The 15649-nt window shown below is 37.1% G+C and overlaps 2 protein-coding genes across 5 annotated transcripts; one reads left to right on the forward strand and one right to left on the reverse strand.

Moving 5' to 3' along the window:
• Nucleotides 1-417: 417 nt before the first annotated feature.
• Nucleotides 418-14987, forward strand: LOC143414959 (uncharacterized). Of its 4 annotated transcripts, none has more exons than XR_013095571.1 (11): nt 418-524; nt 1066-1098; nt 1195-1284; nt 1696-1767; nt 1876-1964; nt 2077-2179; nt 2438-2540; nt 2620-2672; nt 2781-2859; nt 13553-13892; nt 14475-14984. XR_013095571.1 is itself a non-coding variant. In XM_076880049.1 (10 exons), the coding sequence occupies exons 1-10, from the start codon at nt 474-476 to the stop codon at nt 13588-13590; spliced, it is 711 nt and encodes a 236-aa protein (XP_076736164.1). In that variant the 5' UTR covers nt 418-473; the 3' UTR covers nt 13591-14987. The 4 variants fall into 4 exon arrangements, 2 of the variants coding, with proteins under 2 accessions (XP_076736164.1, XP_076736165.1); XR_013095572.1 differs by having other exon boundaries at nt 13553-13810; nt 14475-14983; XM_076880049.1 differs by having other exon boundaries at nt 13553-14987.
• On the reverse strand, nt 6593-11677 carry LOC112430414 (cytochrome P450 2J4-like). The gene is made up of 6 exons (XM_076880051.1): nt 11602-11677; nt 10914-11090; nt 10613-10751; nt 10332-10519; nt 10013-10154; nt 6593-6671 (listed from the first exon to the last, which is right to left on the reverse strand). Exons 2-6 carry the CDS (start codon nt 11088-11090, stop codon nt 6637-6639), a joined length of 681 nt encoding a protein of 226 aa, XP_076736166.1. The 5' UTR covers nt 11602-11677; the 3' UTR covers nt 6593-6636.
• Nucleotides 14988-15649: the final 662 nt, after the last annotated feature.

A 15649-nucleotide genomic window follows, 5' to 3' on the forward strand; every position in this document is an offset into this window, starting at 1 on the left:
GTAGCCACAGCTGCCCTGGGGCGCACTGACAGAGGCGAGGCTGCCGGACACAGGCGCCACCGGGCCCTCTGACCACCACCAGTAGGCAAACATGGCCCACCAATAATTTGATCTCTTCGAGTAAAGAAAAACAACCCGATATCTTGCCCAAGGATATTTGGCATGCAGCCAGGAGGCAGCCTGTGATCGAACCACCAACCTTCTGATTAGTGGCTGACCTGCTCTGCCACCTGAGCTACAGCCACCCCCTGAATCAAACTATCACCTGGAAACCTAATTAACTGGTCCATAGCTGTGAAACTGGACATGAGTTCTTGATTCTATGGAGATTAACAGTAATCCAGAAATTTACAAATTTGTCCTGGTACATCGCGTAAATGTTGTCCCAGGGACATCGTGTGATAGCTTGTTAATAATGGAATGAAAATTATTGATTGTTATTAACTTGTGAAAAAGAAGTGTAACAAATCCACATGTTATGTTCTTACACCCTTACAGAAACTGTGACTCCTTCACAATGTCAGGTAAATGTCAACTCATGTTGAATAATCAACCAATCAAGCCTTTTATTATCACATGCAATGTTACACGTACAACTGCAATGAAAATTTCACCCCCTTCTGACCATACATATATTGCTTAAACATCACATTGGGAAGACAGGTCGGAAACAGTTAGGAAGGTCAGAAAACAATTTAATTAATAGATGAGGGGAGAGGAGGAGAAAAAAGAACTACAACCAGACAAAGCTCCTAGAAGACTGAAATGGATGATGGTTGCAGCATGCAAAAAGAAAATGATATCTGTTGACTACAGCATATGCTTTCTCACAGATTACCTTGTGGGAGTAGCTGGACCAAACTATTGGTATTTCAAGTTTGAAATCCATGTTTGACCAGACAAACATTTCAGATGAGGTACCTCTTGACATAAAAATCCTTTTATGTTGTCATAAAACTAATGTTAAATTCTGCTTTAAATACACTTTATTGTACAATTTACTTAATGAATCGTATTCCTTAGTTCTGTTTTTATTTATATGTATTTATTTATTTGTTTTATAAGGTAATAGATGGCCTAATCTATTTGCAGTGTGAGGTATGTTGAAAAGCTTGTTTGATCATAATGACATAGCATGTTTACGTTTTTTGTAATGTATTTGAAAACATAGGTGTATTTATGTTATTTTTATAGAATTTCCCTCACATTTATCCAATACCAAGCCAAATCACTGGAAAAATTTTGGATGGGTCCACAAGAGCACAAAGTGCATACTTTTTGAAGGTATGACTTGGACTGTGGTAACTATGTTCTTATCACAAAGGGTTTATAAGTTGCCACTATAAACAAACAGCATTTTCCAAAATTGAAGCCTTGTCAGAAGAACCTGAAAAATACCTTTCTGAAACCTTTTCTGTGTAAAGACTTGCTCAAAAGCAATGCACACAGATTAAAACATTTCTGTCTTGGCCAACTGATAAAGAACACCAAAAATTGAGTGGTGCGTGTTGAGTCTGTGGTCTTGATTTGTTTTGTACACACTATAGAAATTAATTAATGTAAACAAAAAATGACACTTTCTATATGTTTGTGTATCTGCAGAATTAATTACAAGTCTCACCTGACAAGATTTCGCAGTTTTGCAGTGTCATTCTTGACAGAAAAACATACTTGTCACATTCTTTTCATTTCCAGAAAAACATCTTTCAGATGTATGAGAAATTGATTGGAGCCTGTCTGGAAAACGGCAGCCACTGGACCTTGTTTGTAAGTTGCACAGATTTTGCACTCTCTCTAGTGCATGATACTTTTCAGTGTCCCTCATTAGGAAAGCTCAAGGCCCAAGCCTACCATATCCATCTTTTTACAAAACAGTTTTGTGACATACCCAAGAGGACCATAGTCTATATGAATTCATTTGGCGAGTCGGAGGTCAGAAAAAGTGCGGTGTTGAAAAACTGGAGGTAATTAATTAACATATTTAACATAACATATTTAATTTAATTGAAATCATTACCAAACGTGGTTATTGATTTCTCTATATGCTTTTTATTTGTAATAACTGCGATCTCTCAGCTCATTTGCTTCAGCAAGAGGCTGCACTGGAGAGTGGACCTTGTCACATGTGAGCCACCCACATCAACAGGATGGGAACTCATGTGGAGTGCATGTCATAATGGTACTGAAAACTATAGCTTTAACCTATATACGGTAAGTAATGTTTACATTGTTGCCTATTCAGTTTTTAAAGCCTTAGAGGCAGGATGGTAAAATCTCAATTTTTTTTGTAGATTGAACCATTTCAGCAGTAATGCTTTGCTTTGGTTGCTCTGTTTTTTTTTTTTCTCGGGGGGGGTTAAAAAACAAACAAACATTTCTTTGTTAATCTAATTCTTTTTGTTCTTTTTTTTTTTTTTTCTTCTTTGTCAATTATTAGTTTGCCCAATCTCTCATTGACGGTAAAACACAAGTGGAGGAGTACAACACTGAAATCACAAAGCTCAGGTCCCGACTTTGCCACTACTTATTTTCCTCAATAGGTAAAGATAAAATTAGCTGCCTTCTTTTTCTCTAACATTGGAAAATGTAACTTGTACTTAAACAAATTATATTTTGCAGATCGAACTAGGAAGTGCAGTCAGTGCTGGTGTGTGATTGCAGCCAAAGACCGGGTACACTATGACATGTCCTTAGCCATATAGATTGTTTATATAATGGACTTTGTTCATTTGTTTTTTGTTTGTTTATTTCTTCTTCTTTTTTTTTTTTTTAATTCACAGGTGCAGTGCCAGAAATGTGGTGCATACAAGCACATGCGTTGTTCAAAGTCTGTTTGTGGCATCTGTATCTTCTGTGAGAGTAAGTCACAATATAACTAAACAATGTCCAAAAATGTTTAAAGTGAAATCTTTTTTCGTAATTTTGCCTTTGCACACCAGGACTGTGTAATTAAAGTGGACGTTTCAAGATCCAGTTTTTACACAAAACTATTTTAGACATAACTGTGTCGTATTGTGGGGATTTCTCTTCACAATTAAATTGATATAGTGCTGTTTATTACGGAAGCGTAGAGCTGCCACCCAGGCCAAAGAAAAAAAAAAGTGTATCACGTTATAACGTGAAAGGTTTATTGTTCTAACAAGATACTTTTCCTGTTTGTACAATATACTTTTCACGTTTGAACAACATAATATCACGTTATTACAATATACATAATTATCACGTTCGTACAATATAGGATCACGTTCGTACAATATAAATATTATATTATACGAACGTGATAATTATGTATATTGTAATAACGTGATATTATGTTGTTCAAACTGTAATGTCCACAGTTTATTTGTTTATTTATTTGTTTGAATTCAACATATTTTATTAAAGTAATTGAGCTTGAACACAGAAAAAACTGAATCAAATAATCATAAAATCAAATCACTTGCACTATACTGAAGTCTAATCTACTCTGAGCTAATGCTGGTTTCCAACACTAATGATCGGGTGAAGGAGAGAGATGAGGGTGTGCACGGCCACTGGTGCTCTTATCCCTGTTCTTTGTGATACAATCCAACAGGAAAGCAGTCAAACCCTTGGACATTAGCCAAGTTAACGTTCACAAATATATACACACAGAGGAACTCTGAGCCCCAATGTCAGCATTAGCACAAACATGCCACTTCATACCAAATCTCAGTGTGAGGTCAGGTGTTAGTCTCATTCCATTATTCTGGCTATATTTTCTTACTCATCATTACTATTAAACTTATACTTAAGACTAACTATTAACAAAATCACACCCCAATAACTCTGTTATTACACTTTGTATTTAATCATAAAAAGGCTGGATGTTGAAACCTTTTACTTCTATTTTGTATGAGCCGGGGGTTCTCAACAGCTGATACTCTATGTCCAAAAAGTGACAGGTATCGTTTTATGGAGCAAAAAACTTAAGAGCGCATATTTTATAAATAATACCAACAATTACAAATGCAGACCTTTAATAGTAATAAGTAATCCTTTATTTATAATGCATAGCAATATAAAAATAGTAACATATGAAAATATTACAATGGGCACAGATGAATTTGTATCAAAAACAGCAACCAAGCCAAGGTAATGAATAACACTCTTCTCTTTTTTGTTTTGTATTTCAAAAGGTTTTCATTTTCTCCAGAGGATGTCTCTCTTTCAGTGGTTATCGACTGTTCACATTCATTTTCACAGACTGTTGGAATGTCGATGCTGGCCGAACGTTTCTTGCTAGAATACAATGGCCTAATTTTGAGTGCATCATCTTTATTTCGTACTGGCATATACTTTTGCCTACTTCTTGTTTTGTTTTTAAGACATTTGTATGCAGTTCATCTATCATTGCAGTAATACCCTCTGGAATGAATGCCCACTGTTTAACTGTGTCTAAAACAGCATTTAGTTTTCCAACCGCATCTTCTGTGCATTTTTTGTCTGTGCTTTCAACTACAGGAGTGTCATTCAAAGTTGATAGAGGACTTTTCAGAGAGTTTTTCATTTGTTTAAAATGGCTACAAGCCACCTTCAGGCAAGCACATGTGTTATAGTGAGAGAACGTACAACAAGTGCACTGAAGTGTTTCAGCCGATGCAAAAAAAACACAGATTTCCAAACAAACTTGGCATTTTTATCACTTTCAAGTCCTCACAGTGTACAAAGTAATGCCTTTCTTTCACTGCAATTCTTGCCAAGGTAGAAATGTCTGTTTCCATGTTTGGATAGATGTCATTGTCAACCTCTGCTAATTTTGCAAGTAACACTAGATGCTTGCAAAGAAGTCCCCGTAAGCCATATGTACAGTTGCAGTAGGACTCAACAGGGCAGACATCATACACTATGTCTTCTCTTGACTCAGATGGGACTTGATATGCATTAACTCCATGGCTGTTCTTGACTGTAATTTTAAGAGCCCAACCACTTTCCATCAGTCTTGAAGCAGAGTCTGAAACTTGAGACAAGGTGTCAGCAAACCTGTTTTTCATGCGGCCCACATCTTGCAGGGTTTTTATGACTGAGAAGTAGTCGTCGGCCTTCCCTAGGAGCACTTCAATCAGATCATCCAGACGCCTATTCTTGTAGCCAGATAAAAACTGGTATTTCAGGCGGTGGAAAAATCTGAAAAACAGTTATTTGAAATGATTAGTAACTGTAATTGAAGGAATTTAAAGTTTTAACCAAGACTGTATTATTTTTTTAAAAATTGGAATACCTATTTCACACGTCTTTTATAAAGGAATGCTCTGTGCCGGTTTAGCTGATTTAGGCAAATCCACCTACTCTGTTTTTTGTCGTGATAACATAAAAAACGCTGCTAGAATTTAAAGGATTTGCCTAAAACCTGTTCTGGCAATGACATGAAGAACCTACTCAGTTTAGCCTCTTGGATTAAAGCATAATATCTTTTTTTCAGCAATACAATCGAATGAGGTCAAAATAATAAATCATACCTTTCAATCACATTGTTTGTTTCAGAACGAGCGTGACTGAAGTGACGGCCGTCGTCACACCACATGTGGCCAATGCCTTCCCAGTGCTTCTGAAAATACTGGCACACCAAAGGGTATTGCTTAAATGTCTGGCAGAACTCTGCTGATGTGGCTTTAAAGTCGTCCTCCTAAGAGAATTGGATGCAACAGAATATATTTCAATCCATTTAACAGACCTATTGAAATCTTTAATATTATGTATTGAAGCCCTTTTCCTTTTATTGAATAACATTAAGAATTTTAAGTTATTAATAATATGTCGTGTTTTTGTATTAAGAAGCAATTATTTCTTCCCTTACAATGGCTAAGAAGGAACACTAAACCTATAAGCATATTTGGTTTCAGCATCTGTCTGTGAAAGAATCCCACTCACAAGTTCTACTGCACAGTGGGTGACACAATGATGGTCTGCACAGCTTAAGTACTTGTTTTGATAAGCAAGATAAGAAGCCAGTTTTAGAAATTGTTTCAAAAATCTATTTTGTATCTCTCTGTAACTTTTTTTAGCAACTGAAAGTTATTATGCTCTTAGTGTAATCAAGAAATCAAAATGTGAAATAGACAAATTACACTTACAGATGTGCAAGCTTTCAGCTTACAAAAGAAAGAAATGATTTCATTTCTCTTTTGGGTGTTAGAAAGCCCATGGACCCCGGACTCTGATTTTGAAAGCCATCGATTAACAGCCTGTGAATGTAAGAGAAAAAAAGTTAATCTGGAGAGAGACAGAGGAGCAGCTGTACAAAAAGCATAAAAGAAAGCTGACTTCCAAAAATAACTTTGTCACTCACTGGACAAGAGGACCTGTGCATTACAGAAATCAACCAGGCAAACATATTTTTAAATGTCAAAAAGAGCTTTGGGAAGCAGCCACCAGAAGATGAGTGCACTGTGGTCTTAAATGAATGGACAAAGTCACTCAACATTTTATCCCTTTATATTCATTAACCTGAGTAGGTGAATATCTCAATGAGGCAAATCATAACAACAGGACCCTGTTGTAAAAATGTGTTTCAGGTGCACCTTAGACAACGTGAAAAGAAAACAATGTGGTTTACCTGCAAGACATGGTACCAGCATAGAATGATAGCTGACTCTGGAAAAACCTTCTGCAAAGCATTTATTTCCGCAAAGTCTTTGTCAACCATAAATGCTCTACAGAAAAAAAGAAAACACTAAATGAGATTAAACAGTATGAAAGTGTTTTTGCTATCTCAAAGCACCACTTCAATGCCAAATTAAACATTTCAACTCACAAGTAGATATATAAAATACTGCATACAGCCTATAGTAATAACTTTAACAACTGGAAAGGAAAGTTTTTTGCAGCCCATGCTGCAGCTATAGCATTAGATTCTGGCATGTTATAACTTTTTTGAAAAAGAATTATTTCAAAATGAATAGCTGTCAATGTATTATTTACCTCGGGGAAGTTGGGAAATGCTCACAAACTATTCCAAGAACAGTTTCCAGGGTTTTCTGACTTTCATTGCTGACAATAGCATAGGCCACAGGGACTCCATGCCCATGATCATCTCTTACAACAAGTGTGAATAAGGGAAATGAATACTGGTTAACGCAGTGCGTGGTGTCAACAAATACTAACTGTTTTGCATAGTTCTCCATGTTTGATTTCATTACAGGTGTCTGTAAAACAATCATTAGTTCTTGGTCAGATGTGTATGGTTGATAGAAGAGAACATGTTCTTGATGTTTTCCATTAAGTAAGGTATGTACACTTTGACTGTCTCCACAGTTAAAGTGCTTCTTCCTCATCATGCAGGTTCTAACACTGTCAATGTCACGTGGTGTGACAAAATGCTCTCTGTTGTGAAGATCTCTGTGTCCATGTTCTTTGGCCCATTTATGACATTCGGTTAGTATGATGGCTGGCTTAGTTCCAAGGGAAAGCAGTTCCTCAATCTTCCTCCTCAAATCACTGGAAATATTGTTGAAATGTGCGTCTTTTGGGTCCGAAGGATCATGCCCATCATGCTTATCATATGTATGCTGCACGATGACTGTGTGGTCTTTCCAACATTTGAGTACTTTAAATGAAACATAGGCCTTACAGCCCACTGCTCTGTAGCTGTTTCGACTTTTTTTTCCCAGCTCTGATGCAGTTGAATTTGTAATAGTCTCTTTTCCTGTCTTTACCTGAGGCAACATTTAAACATTTATAATGTCCATGAAGGGTTAATGAGTTCAATTTTTCTAACACAACACTGAATGGGTCCTCCTGGCATTGTGACACATGCACACAAAGTTGTGTATCTTTTCCAGTTCTTTTTTTTTTTTCGTCATTCAGAACACTTCTTCTAATTATATCGTCCATTTCTGGTGGAAAAATAACGAAGGTTTAATTAGTCAATATTCATTAATTCATTTTAACTTGTTTTGGGGTTTTTTGCAATACAATGTAAATATTAAATATAATATATAAAAAAAAAAAAAATATATATATATATATATATATATATATATATATATATATATATATATATATATATATATATATAATAAAACAAACAGGGGCTAAAAGAAGCTAAACTTTCATATGGTATGTCTCTGGCAACTTCTACGCCATGTCCCTGGGACAACATTTACGCGATGTCCCTGGGACAACATTTACGCGATGTCCCTGGGACAACATTTACGCGATGTCCCTGGGACAACATTTACGCGATGTCCTAGGGACAAATTTGTAAATTTCTGGATTACTGTTAATCTCCATAGAATCAAGAACTCATGTCCAGTTTCACAGCTATGGACCAGTTAATTATGTTTCCAGGTGATAGTTTGATTCATAGAATCAGCACACAACCATAAGTCTAGGCCTTTTAGTCCAGATTCTCTTCACTTATGTTTGTAAAATGATCAGGGAAGCTACTGCAATTTTGCCTAACCCAACCCCCGGGCCACGAAACACCCAAAAAGTTGGGGAACGCTGGTCTAGCGAACACTGGTTAGCTAATGCTGTCGTCAAGTAGCCTATCACTAGCAAACAAACAGCAAGCCAAGTGAGGAACATATGTATAATGCTTAACGTTTATTAAAGAAAAGTATCCTAAATTGACTTCAAATTCGGCGGACAGGCGAATTGACTTCAAATTCGGCGGACAGGCGGCGGTTTCTCGCTTCTTCACTTGTATTTCGAAATACTCGAAGGCGGGTATTTCGAAGTCGCAAAGGAATGACGTCACAAGAAGGTGATTGGTCACTTGCAATGTTGAACCTGGAACAACATTAATTATGATGATGTGGGAACAACGCTGACACGAGGAAATCAGATCGTCCCTAAAATTGTATGTAACCATGAATAACGTGTTTTGGAAACTAACTGCACAACAGGCAGCACTATTAGTTATCTCAGTCTCCCAAGTAGCATTTCTAATTTTGATTGAAACTGTCAGAGAAAACGGCAGCCTCGAGCAAGCCAGGATATTAGTTTACACAGGCTGTTAAAGTTATATGTCTAACGTCAAAATGTTGGTGACACAATAATTTCATCCTAATGGCACTGACATATTCATAGGGTTACTTTTTGAGACAAAATATCATGAGGTAGTCGCGATTTTGCAAATATTCCACCTTGTAGTGCAGTTTGCACAAATTTTTGTAAAAATGCACTCAACCTACAAACATTACTGATGAGTCAAGATCTGCACAAATTGACAGAAACACTGAAGCAGCTGCACATTTTATTCTTATTGTCATGTATGTCCTGTTTGTCAGGTGACAGAAGAACCAACACAAAAACTGTTACTAAACAGTTAGTTAAAAAAATTACTAAACTGCAAATTCAAAGCTTACATTCATCATTTTAATCACATATTGGAATTGTGTATGATGTGTTTTGATAAATTATGGTTTTTCATTTTGTGAAACGTCCTTCAAAACAAACTAAGCTATACTAACTTTATGTTACTCAAATGTTGATGAAAATACTTGGTAGTTATGTGCAGGATAAACAGGTTAGTTTGCATTAATGTGGTGAAATTACTGGTGCACAGTAGCTGTGGTGCTCCTGATCAGATTTAGGTTACATCAAGTGCAGCAGATATGAATTTGCATTTAAGATGATCATGCTTAGATTCATTCACTGAATTCCCACTTCATGCCGACTGTATAGGCCTAGTATAAAGATAGTATAAAAAGTATAGTGTCTGTGTAGCTGATAGGCATCGGCCAAGATAGCTCGGGAAACTGCTGACATCTTGTTAAATTCACTTGTGTACATCCACAAAGAGCAGCAGGTCAGCTGATCACAGCCTGTCCACTAAGAAAACCTACTGAGGCTCGTGTTAGAAATTACTGAGTTGTGATTACTGTTTAGGTGTGGCGGCAAAATCACCCTCTATCATTTACGTGACAGAAAATTGTTGCTTCAGTACCTCAACTTTTAGTGAAGTATTTTTTAACACAATTATCTTTACTTCTACCCAAGTAAAGAAAGTCTGTACTTTTGCCATCTCTGATTGTAACTAATAACTAACCTGCAGAAAAGGGAATGAAGGCCTCCCTCTTCCTAAATTTTCCATCCTGATCCAGAAAGTGTTGAGGGTTGAAGGAATGTGGAGTTTCCCACATTGACTCATCGTGTAGAACAGAGTGCAATGTAGCCAAGATCTTGGTGCCCTGAAACAAAAACATTTCTTTAAATGATAGGATTTGAACTTCCCATTAGCTACAGTTCTTTAGCATCAAGCCTGCGATTTGAGTATCTCAGAATTATTCTTTATTCATTATTTATGGTCTTCTATCAGGTTAATTTGTTTTGTAAATACACACATTTGTTACTAGTGGATTGTATACCTTTGGGATTGAATATTTATCCAGAGTTGTGTTCTTGTTTGCCATGTGGACCACATTAAGTGGGATGATATTTCCACTTCTCTGGATTTCATGAATAACTGCATCAGTGAACGGCATGTTTTCTCTGTCACTTGTAGACGGCTGCCTGGATGAACCAACCACAGCATCTATTTCAGCCTGGACTTTCTCTGCACACACAGAAAACAGGAAAACAAGTGTGTTGCACAGTTGACTAAGCTCACAAACTATATATTGCTGGTAGATATTACTTATACACACACCTTGTATGTCAGGGTAGTGGATCATATATAAAAGCCCCCAGTGTAAAGTAGTAGTTGTGGTTTCAGTTCCAGCGCCAAACAGGTCCATGGTGCAAGCCTTCAAATTTTCTAGGTAAAACCCAGAATCTTTATCTTCCTTCTATCAACAGATAATCGTGATATTTGATTATTTGCATAGTGCATTATTTGCACACACACACACACACACACACACACACCAAAAATGATGGGACACTTTTAAATCTCATAAACCCATCTTTTATATAAGACAAGCAAGAAACAAGCACATTAAAACACTGACCTCTCCCATTTCTATGAGAAAGGAGTCAATGTAGTCTCTTGGTGATGATGGGTCAAGGTTTTCCTGGTGTTCTTTGATCCTAGTTTCTACAAATTCAGCTATTTTCTTTATCAAGGTTAATATTTTCTGGTGTGATCCAGGCAGCCACCTCATCAGCCAGGGTAATGTATTGTACATCTGCAGAGCAGGAAGACAGTAACCAGATTATCTGATTGCCTGGCTGTATCAACAGCATTCATAGAGATCATTATTACTGTATTTTCACGTGTTCCACAGCACAGCAGTATCTTTGCAGGAAAGGATATCTAGATGTAAATCTGAGTTACATTTTACATTATTTGATGCATCCTCTATCTCAGGCCAGGAAGCATTAGAAAATGAATGGTTGAATTGGTTCTAATGGGCTCTTACAGGTGATGGATGAACTTGTTATTGTTTTGTTGTAGATCCACATTCAGTAAATTATCCTTTCTGGAGTATATTTCACTTGTTATACAAAGTGGTGAAAAACAGTAAGTATATTTTCTCAAGCATTGTACTTATAGTACTTATACAATTTCAGCTGCTCTCTTATTTTGAAGGGGACATCATCAGCAGATAGACCTACAGATCGATTTGGTACACATTTTACATCCAAGCTTGAGACTGGAACTAGAAGTACATGAGAGTGTGAGTGAAGTTCACTCACCCGTACTGTCAAACTTCCCTGTAATCGAATAATGTCATTTATTGTCTGGAGAACATACTGGTACTGCTTGTCAGTGTACTCAAATCGATTGCCGAACACCAAACAGCAGATGATGTTTGAGACTGCATTATTAATCAGGTTCTTAGCATTAAAGGGTTTGCCTGGAAAATGAGAAGAAAAACACCTCTTTAAATATACTAAAATAATAAAGAATCTTTTTTAGAAGATGATGGGGGCCAGCTACATGGCAGGGCTCAGTTGGGAACAAATGGGACCTAATTTTTGAAAATTGCAAGTGGTTCAAACATTGCAAAATGTACACAGTTCATGAGGCCTAGAAATAAACATTGGTGGATTAGAGAAAGATTGTTTCAAAACATAACAAATAATTGTTAATCTAAAGAAAGAATTGGCGCTATATCAATAAAGCTAAAATCAAATGAACAGGATATAATGCATGTCAACAAGTGGAGAAACAGTGGGTGCTGTTTGCTGTTTGGCTTCTGATTAGAACCCCTTGTTATAACATAAATCAGGTGATGAGCCACAGGTAAAGGAAAGTCTTTAGTACTCCGAATCCTCTAATGTCATATGGTATGCAGGGAGAAATTATATTTAAATTTTATAAAACATGAAAAACATAAATAACATGTCACTATATTGCAAAAAAAGAATGTATGCCTTGGTGTTCTGCAAAAGCCTCTGTGAGATACTGGCACTCCTGCTGGATGGATGACTCCAGGGTCTTCTTCCCCAGACCAAAGTTTCTGAACGTGTGAAGAGCAAATCTTCTCTGTTGCTTCCAGGGATAACCATTTGACTTCACAAGACCTTTGGGAAATAAAAAAATAATGTAGACCTGATCTTTAGATCTTTAGAGGGAAAAATGCAACCACTTTTATCAAACACTACCTTTATTCCCTATAATTGATTCAAATAAGGGCATAGTTGGGCGATCCATGAAGTCTTCTCCTTGGTGAACCAGGGCTTCTTTCACAAGTTTGTAGCCATGAACGACCACAATCCTACCACCAAAGAGTCGAAGGCTGAAAATGTTTCCATATTTTTCTGCAAACTGAACACAGACAGTATATTGTTGTTTTTGGAACAAGATACATTCGTAGGAGGCTATTTATATTTATCATTTCTACAATCAATACTTCTTGTTGTTTTTTGTTTACTAAATATCAGCACTGCTAAAATTTAGTCATAGTAGGCTACAACCTGTTAGGTTGATTGAAGCCAAATATACACATAGGAATGCGACTAAAAATAATTAACCTTTTTGTCGTGATAATTTCACTTGTTAAAAATATTTGAATAGAAAGAAAAATAAATAACTATTTACAAGCACGTACAAGTACATTATACATATAACGCGTATTTGGTTAAGCAAACAGTCCAAACTTCAAAAGAAGAACCCAAATTACTATCACAGAACCCATTACACAAATATTTCAAAAATTAACTTTTGAGAAATTGGAATTAGTGCATTGCTGAATGTAATTGATTAAAATGTTACAGATTAACTAATTTTATGTCTATAAACTAAAATATTACAATTCTAATGCAGTATATTTTAGGGCCCATTTAATTTATGAATTGTGCTAGATTTGTTTTTCTAGGTTGACGATTCCATTTTATAAATTAATATTTTTACTTGTTATTAACCCTGTATGTAGGGCTTGCACAAGCCAGTAAAAGTTTGCTAAATAAAGCCTTAATCATTATATAGTTGCTTCAAGCCTCATGCAAGCTAAATAACAACTCTGTCTACTCCAGTGTAAATTATGCCTCCTTGCACTCCAGTGATTCATTTCACATGTTTGTTTCTTTTCACATTATTTTTCTTGTTTTATTACTAGTTAGTCAGCTGCAGGTGAAATCTGTCTGGTTGAATGAAGGTTTTTGAAACCTCAAATGTAATACCTTTATTTTTTATTTTGGTAAGGACTCATACTTCTGTCAACTGCACGTGAAGTCTGGTAGACTGGATACAATGAAGGTCACCAATGAAAGGAAGAGCCCAGGGTCCAGGAGGAAAGTTTTTTGGCACTCTGTTCTTCAGAATATCTGTCAACAGTAGAAAAACAGTCAAAAATATTAAAATACTCCTGCCATCTATCCACTCCAAGCAGAGAAGATTGTATATCGACTCCATATCTTCTATTCAACTCTCCTGCTACAAGTGAACAGCAGACATGTCCAGGTATGTCAAGGTTCAACTTTTCATGGTCAACTTTGAACACAAGAGGACATGTTTGCTCTTCTGTGACAACAGCCTGTCTGGGGTAAGTCATATTGTGGAACCATTAAATAAATCCTCCAAATGCCTTAGCTTTAAACTTGACATAAATCTTAAATCCACTTAATAGGAACATATACACAGAACAACTATGACTAATGATCTATCTCTGACTAGATACATCCTGAGAACAGGTCACAGGTTAACTTGTAACCTGAATCACTGATAGCGCTGCAGTCCCACCTCATGCTGAACCGTGAGCAAAGTGCAAACTTTAACACAAAGAAATCTCTCAGTGTAAAGAAACCTCAGTGTGATTTATTTGCATTAGTTAGATTTAGAAGGCCCTAAAGGTTCAATGTGCATTACAGAGGATTGTAATATGGTTGTTCCCAGTTATTTCTTTTGTCACGGTCTTGGGTCGGCGACGCAGTCTTTTCCTTTTTGGTATTATTACTCTTTGATTTCTTGATGTGTCTTAGTTAGTTCTTAGGTTTTGGTTCTGTGTTCCCACTGTTCCGTGTTAGCATTGTGCCTCTAGGTTTAGTCTGTGGATTTCTTTTTTTACTTTGAAGGTTTTGTCTCATGTTATTGTATTGTGCTTTACTTCCTTGTCTTGCCCAATTAGTTCCAGCTGTCTTGCCACCTGTTCCTCTTTCCCTCATGTTCCTGCCATTGAGGATGTCCACAAGAAGAGATGTCTACGCCGAGCACACTTCATTCTCAGGGACTCCTCTCATCCTGCCAATAAACTCTTCCAGCTCCTCCCCTCTGGAAGGCTCTATAGGACCCTACAGACTAAAACCAGCAGGTTTAGGAACAGCTTCTTCCCCACAGCTGTCACCCTACTGAACTCAGTCCCCTGCTGCTTCCATCCACACTAATTCTCCATCCATAACCCCTTATCCCTCTCAGGGACCATGATCATGATTCACATTCATTTGTAACATTCACCGTATGCTCATATTGGTTAATACTGTAGTTTAGGACACTGACATAGTATGCTCTCTGGTACAGTGCATACACTGTTAGCTATTATAGTCTACTCAGAGTTCATCTGTATACTTCGTCTCTCCGTACATAATCTGTTCATAACCATTCCACCCTTTATACAGTGGCGTGCAAAAGTATTCGGCCCCCTTGAACTTTTCCACATTTTGTCACATTACAGCCACAAACATGAATCATTTTTACTGGAATTCCACGTGAAAGACTGTTACGCCCCACTTAATGAACGGAGTGTCGACTGGAGTGAGGGGTAACACAAAGTGAAAGGGAACACATGAACTACTGGAGAAAGAGATGTCAGTATACAAGATTTATTGCCTAAAACTACTATAGTACAAAAACACAGGGAAGCTCTTTTCTTCAGGGTCTCCAAGGCCAAAACAATAAACAAAACACCCCCTTTTAGCTAGAAATCAAAACCAAGTACTCACTAACCAAAAACAAAATACAATGGCTGAGCTCCCTGTCTAACCAAACCAGGAGAAAACAGGTGAAACAAAAATGGCAGAGAACCCCTACCTGCTTCCACAATGACAAACTAATTATCACAATAAGGGCACACCTTCGCTCACAATAAAAGAAAGAAAAACCAAGGTTCACAGAGGGTAAGTTCTCACACACATACACACTAAGGCCCGCTGCCCAAAACTCTACAGCTCACAGCTCTGGCAAACATGGGGAAAATGGCAGGGGGTGTGGCAGTTTAGGATGGCAGCCTATATGCCGTGGCTGACGAGCTGGAACACACCTCAGCTGCGGCTCATGAGGCAGACCTGCAACACAAGAAAAGGAGAA

This window comes from Maylandia zebra, linkage group LG23 (assembly GCF_041146795.1).
Source record: "Maylandia zebra isolate NMK-2024a linkage group LG23, Mzebra_GT3a, whole genome shotgun sequence".
Taxonomy (NCBI): Eukaryota; Metazoa; Chordata; class Actinopteri; order Cichliformes; family Cichlidae; genus Maylandia; species Maylandia zebra.

Bases quoted from the DNA above. Each gene is read 5' to 3' on its own strand.
- LOC143414959 (XM_076880049.1), top strand. From the start codon at position 474: ATGTTATGTTCTTACACCCTTACAGAAACTGTGACTCCTTCACAATGT. The intron at 2,180-2,437 runs GTACTGAAAACT...GTCAATTATTAG, and splicing joins GTGGAGTGCATGTCATAATG to TTTGCCCAATCTCTCATTGA. The intron at 2,541-2,619 runs GTAAAGATAAAA...TATATTTTGCAG, and splicing joins CTACTTATTTTCCTCAATAG to ATCGAACTAGGAAGTGCAGT.
- LOC112430414 (XM_076880051.1), bottom strand. From the start codon at position 11,090: ATGTACAATACATTACCCTGGCTGATGAGGTGGCTGCCTGGATCACAC. The intron at 10,155-10,331 runs GTATACAATCCA...TTTTTGTTTCAG, and splicing joins ATAAATATTCAATCCCAAAG to GGCACCAAGATCTTGGCTAC. The intron at 6,672-10,012 runs GTTAGTTATTAG...TTTTTTCTGTAG, and splicing joins CTTCATTCCCTTTTCTGCAG to AGCATTTATGGTTGACAAAG.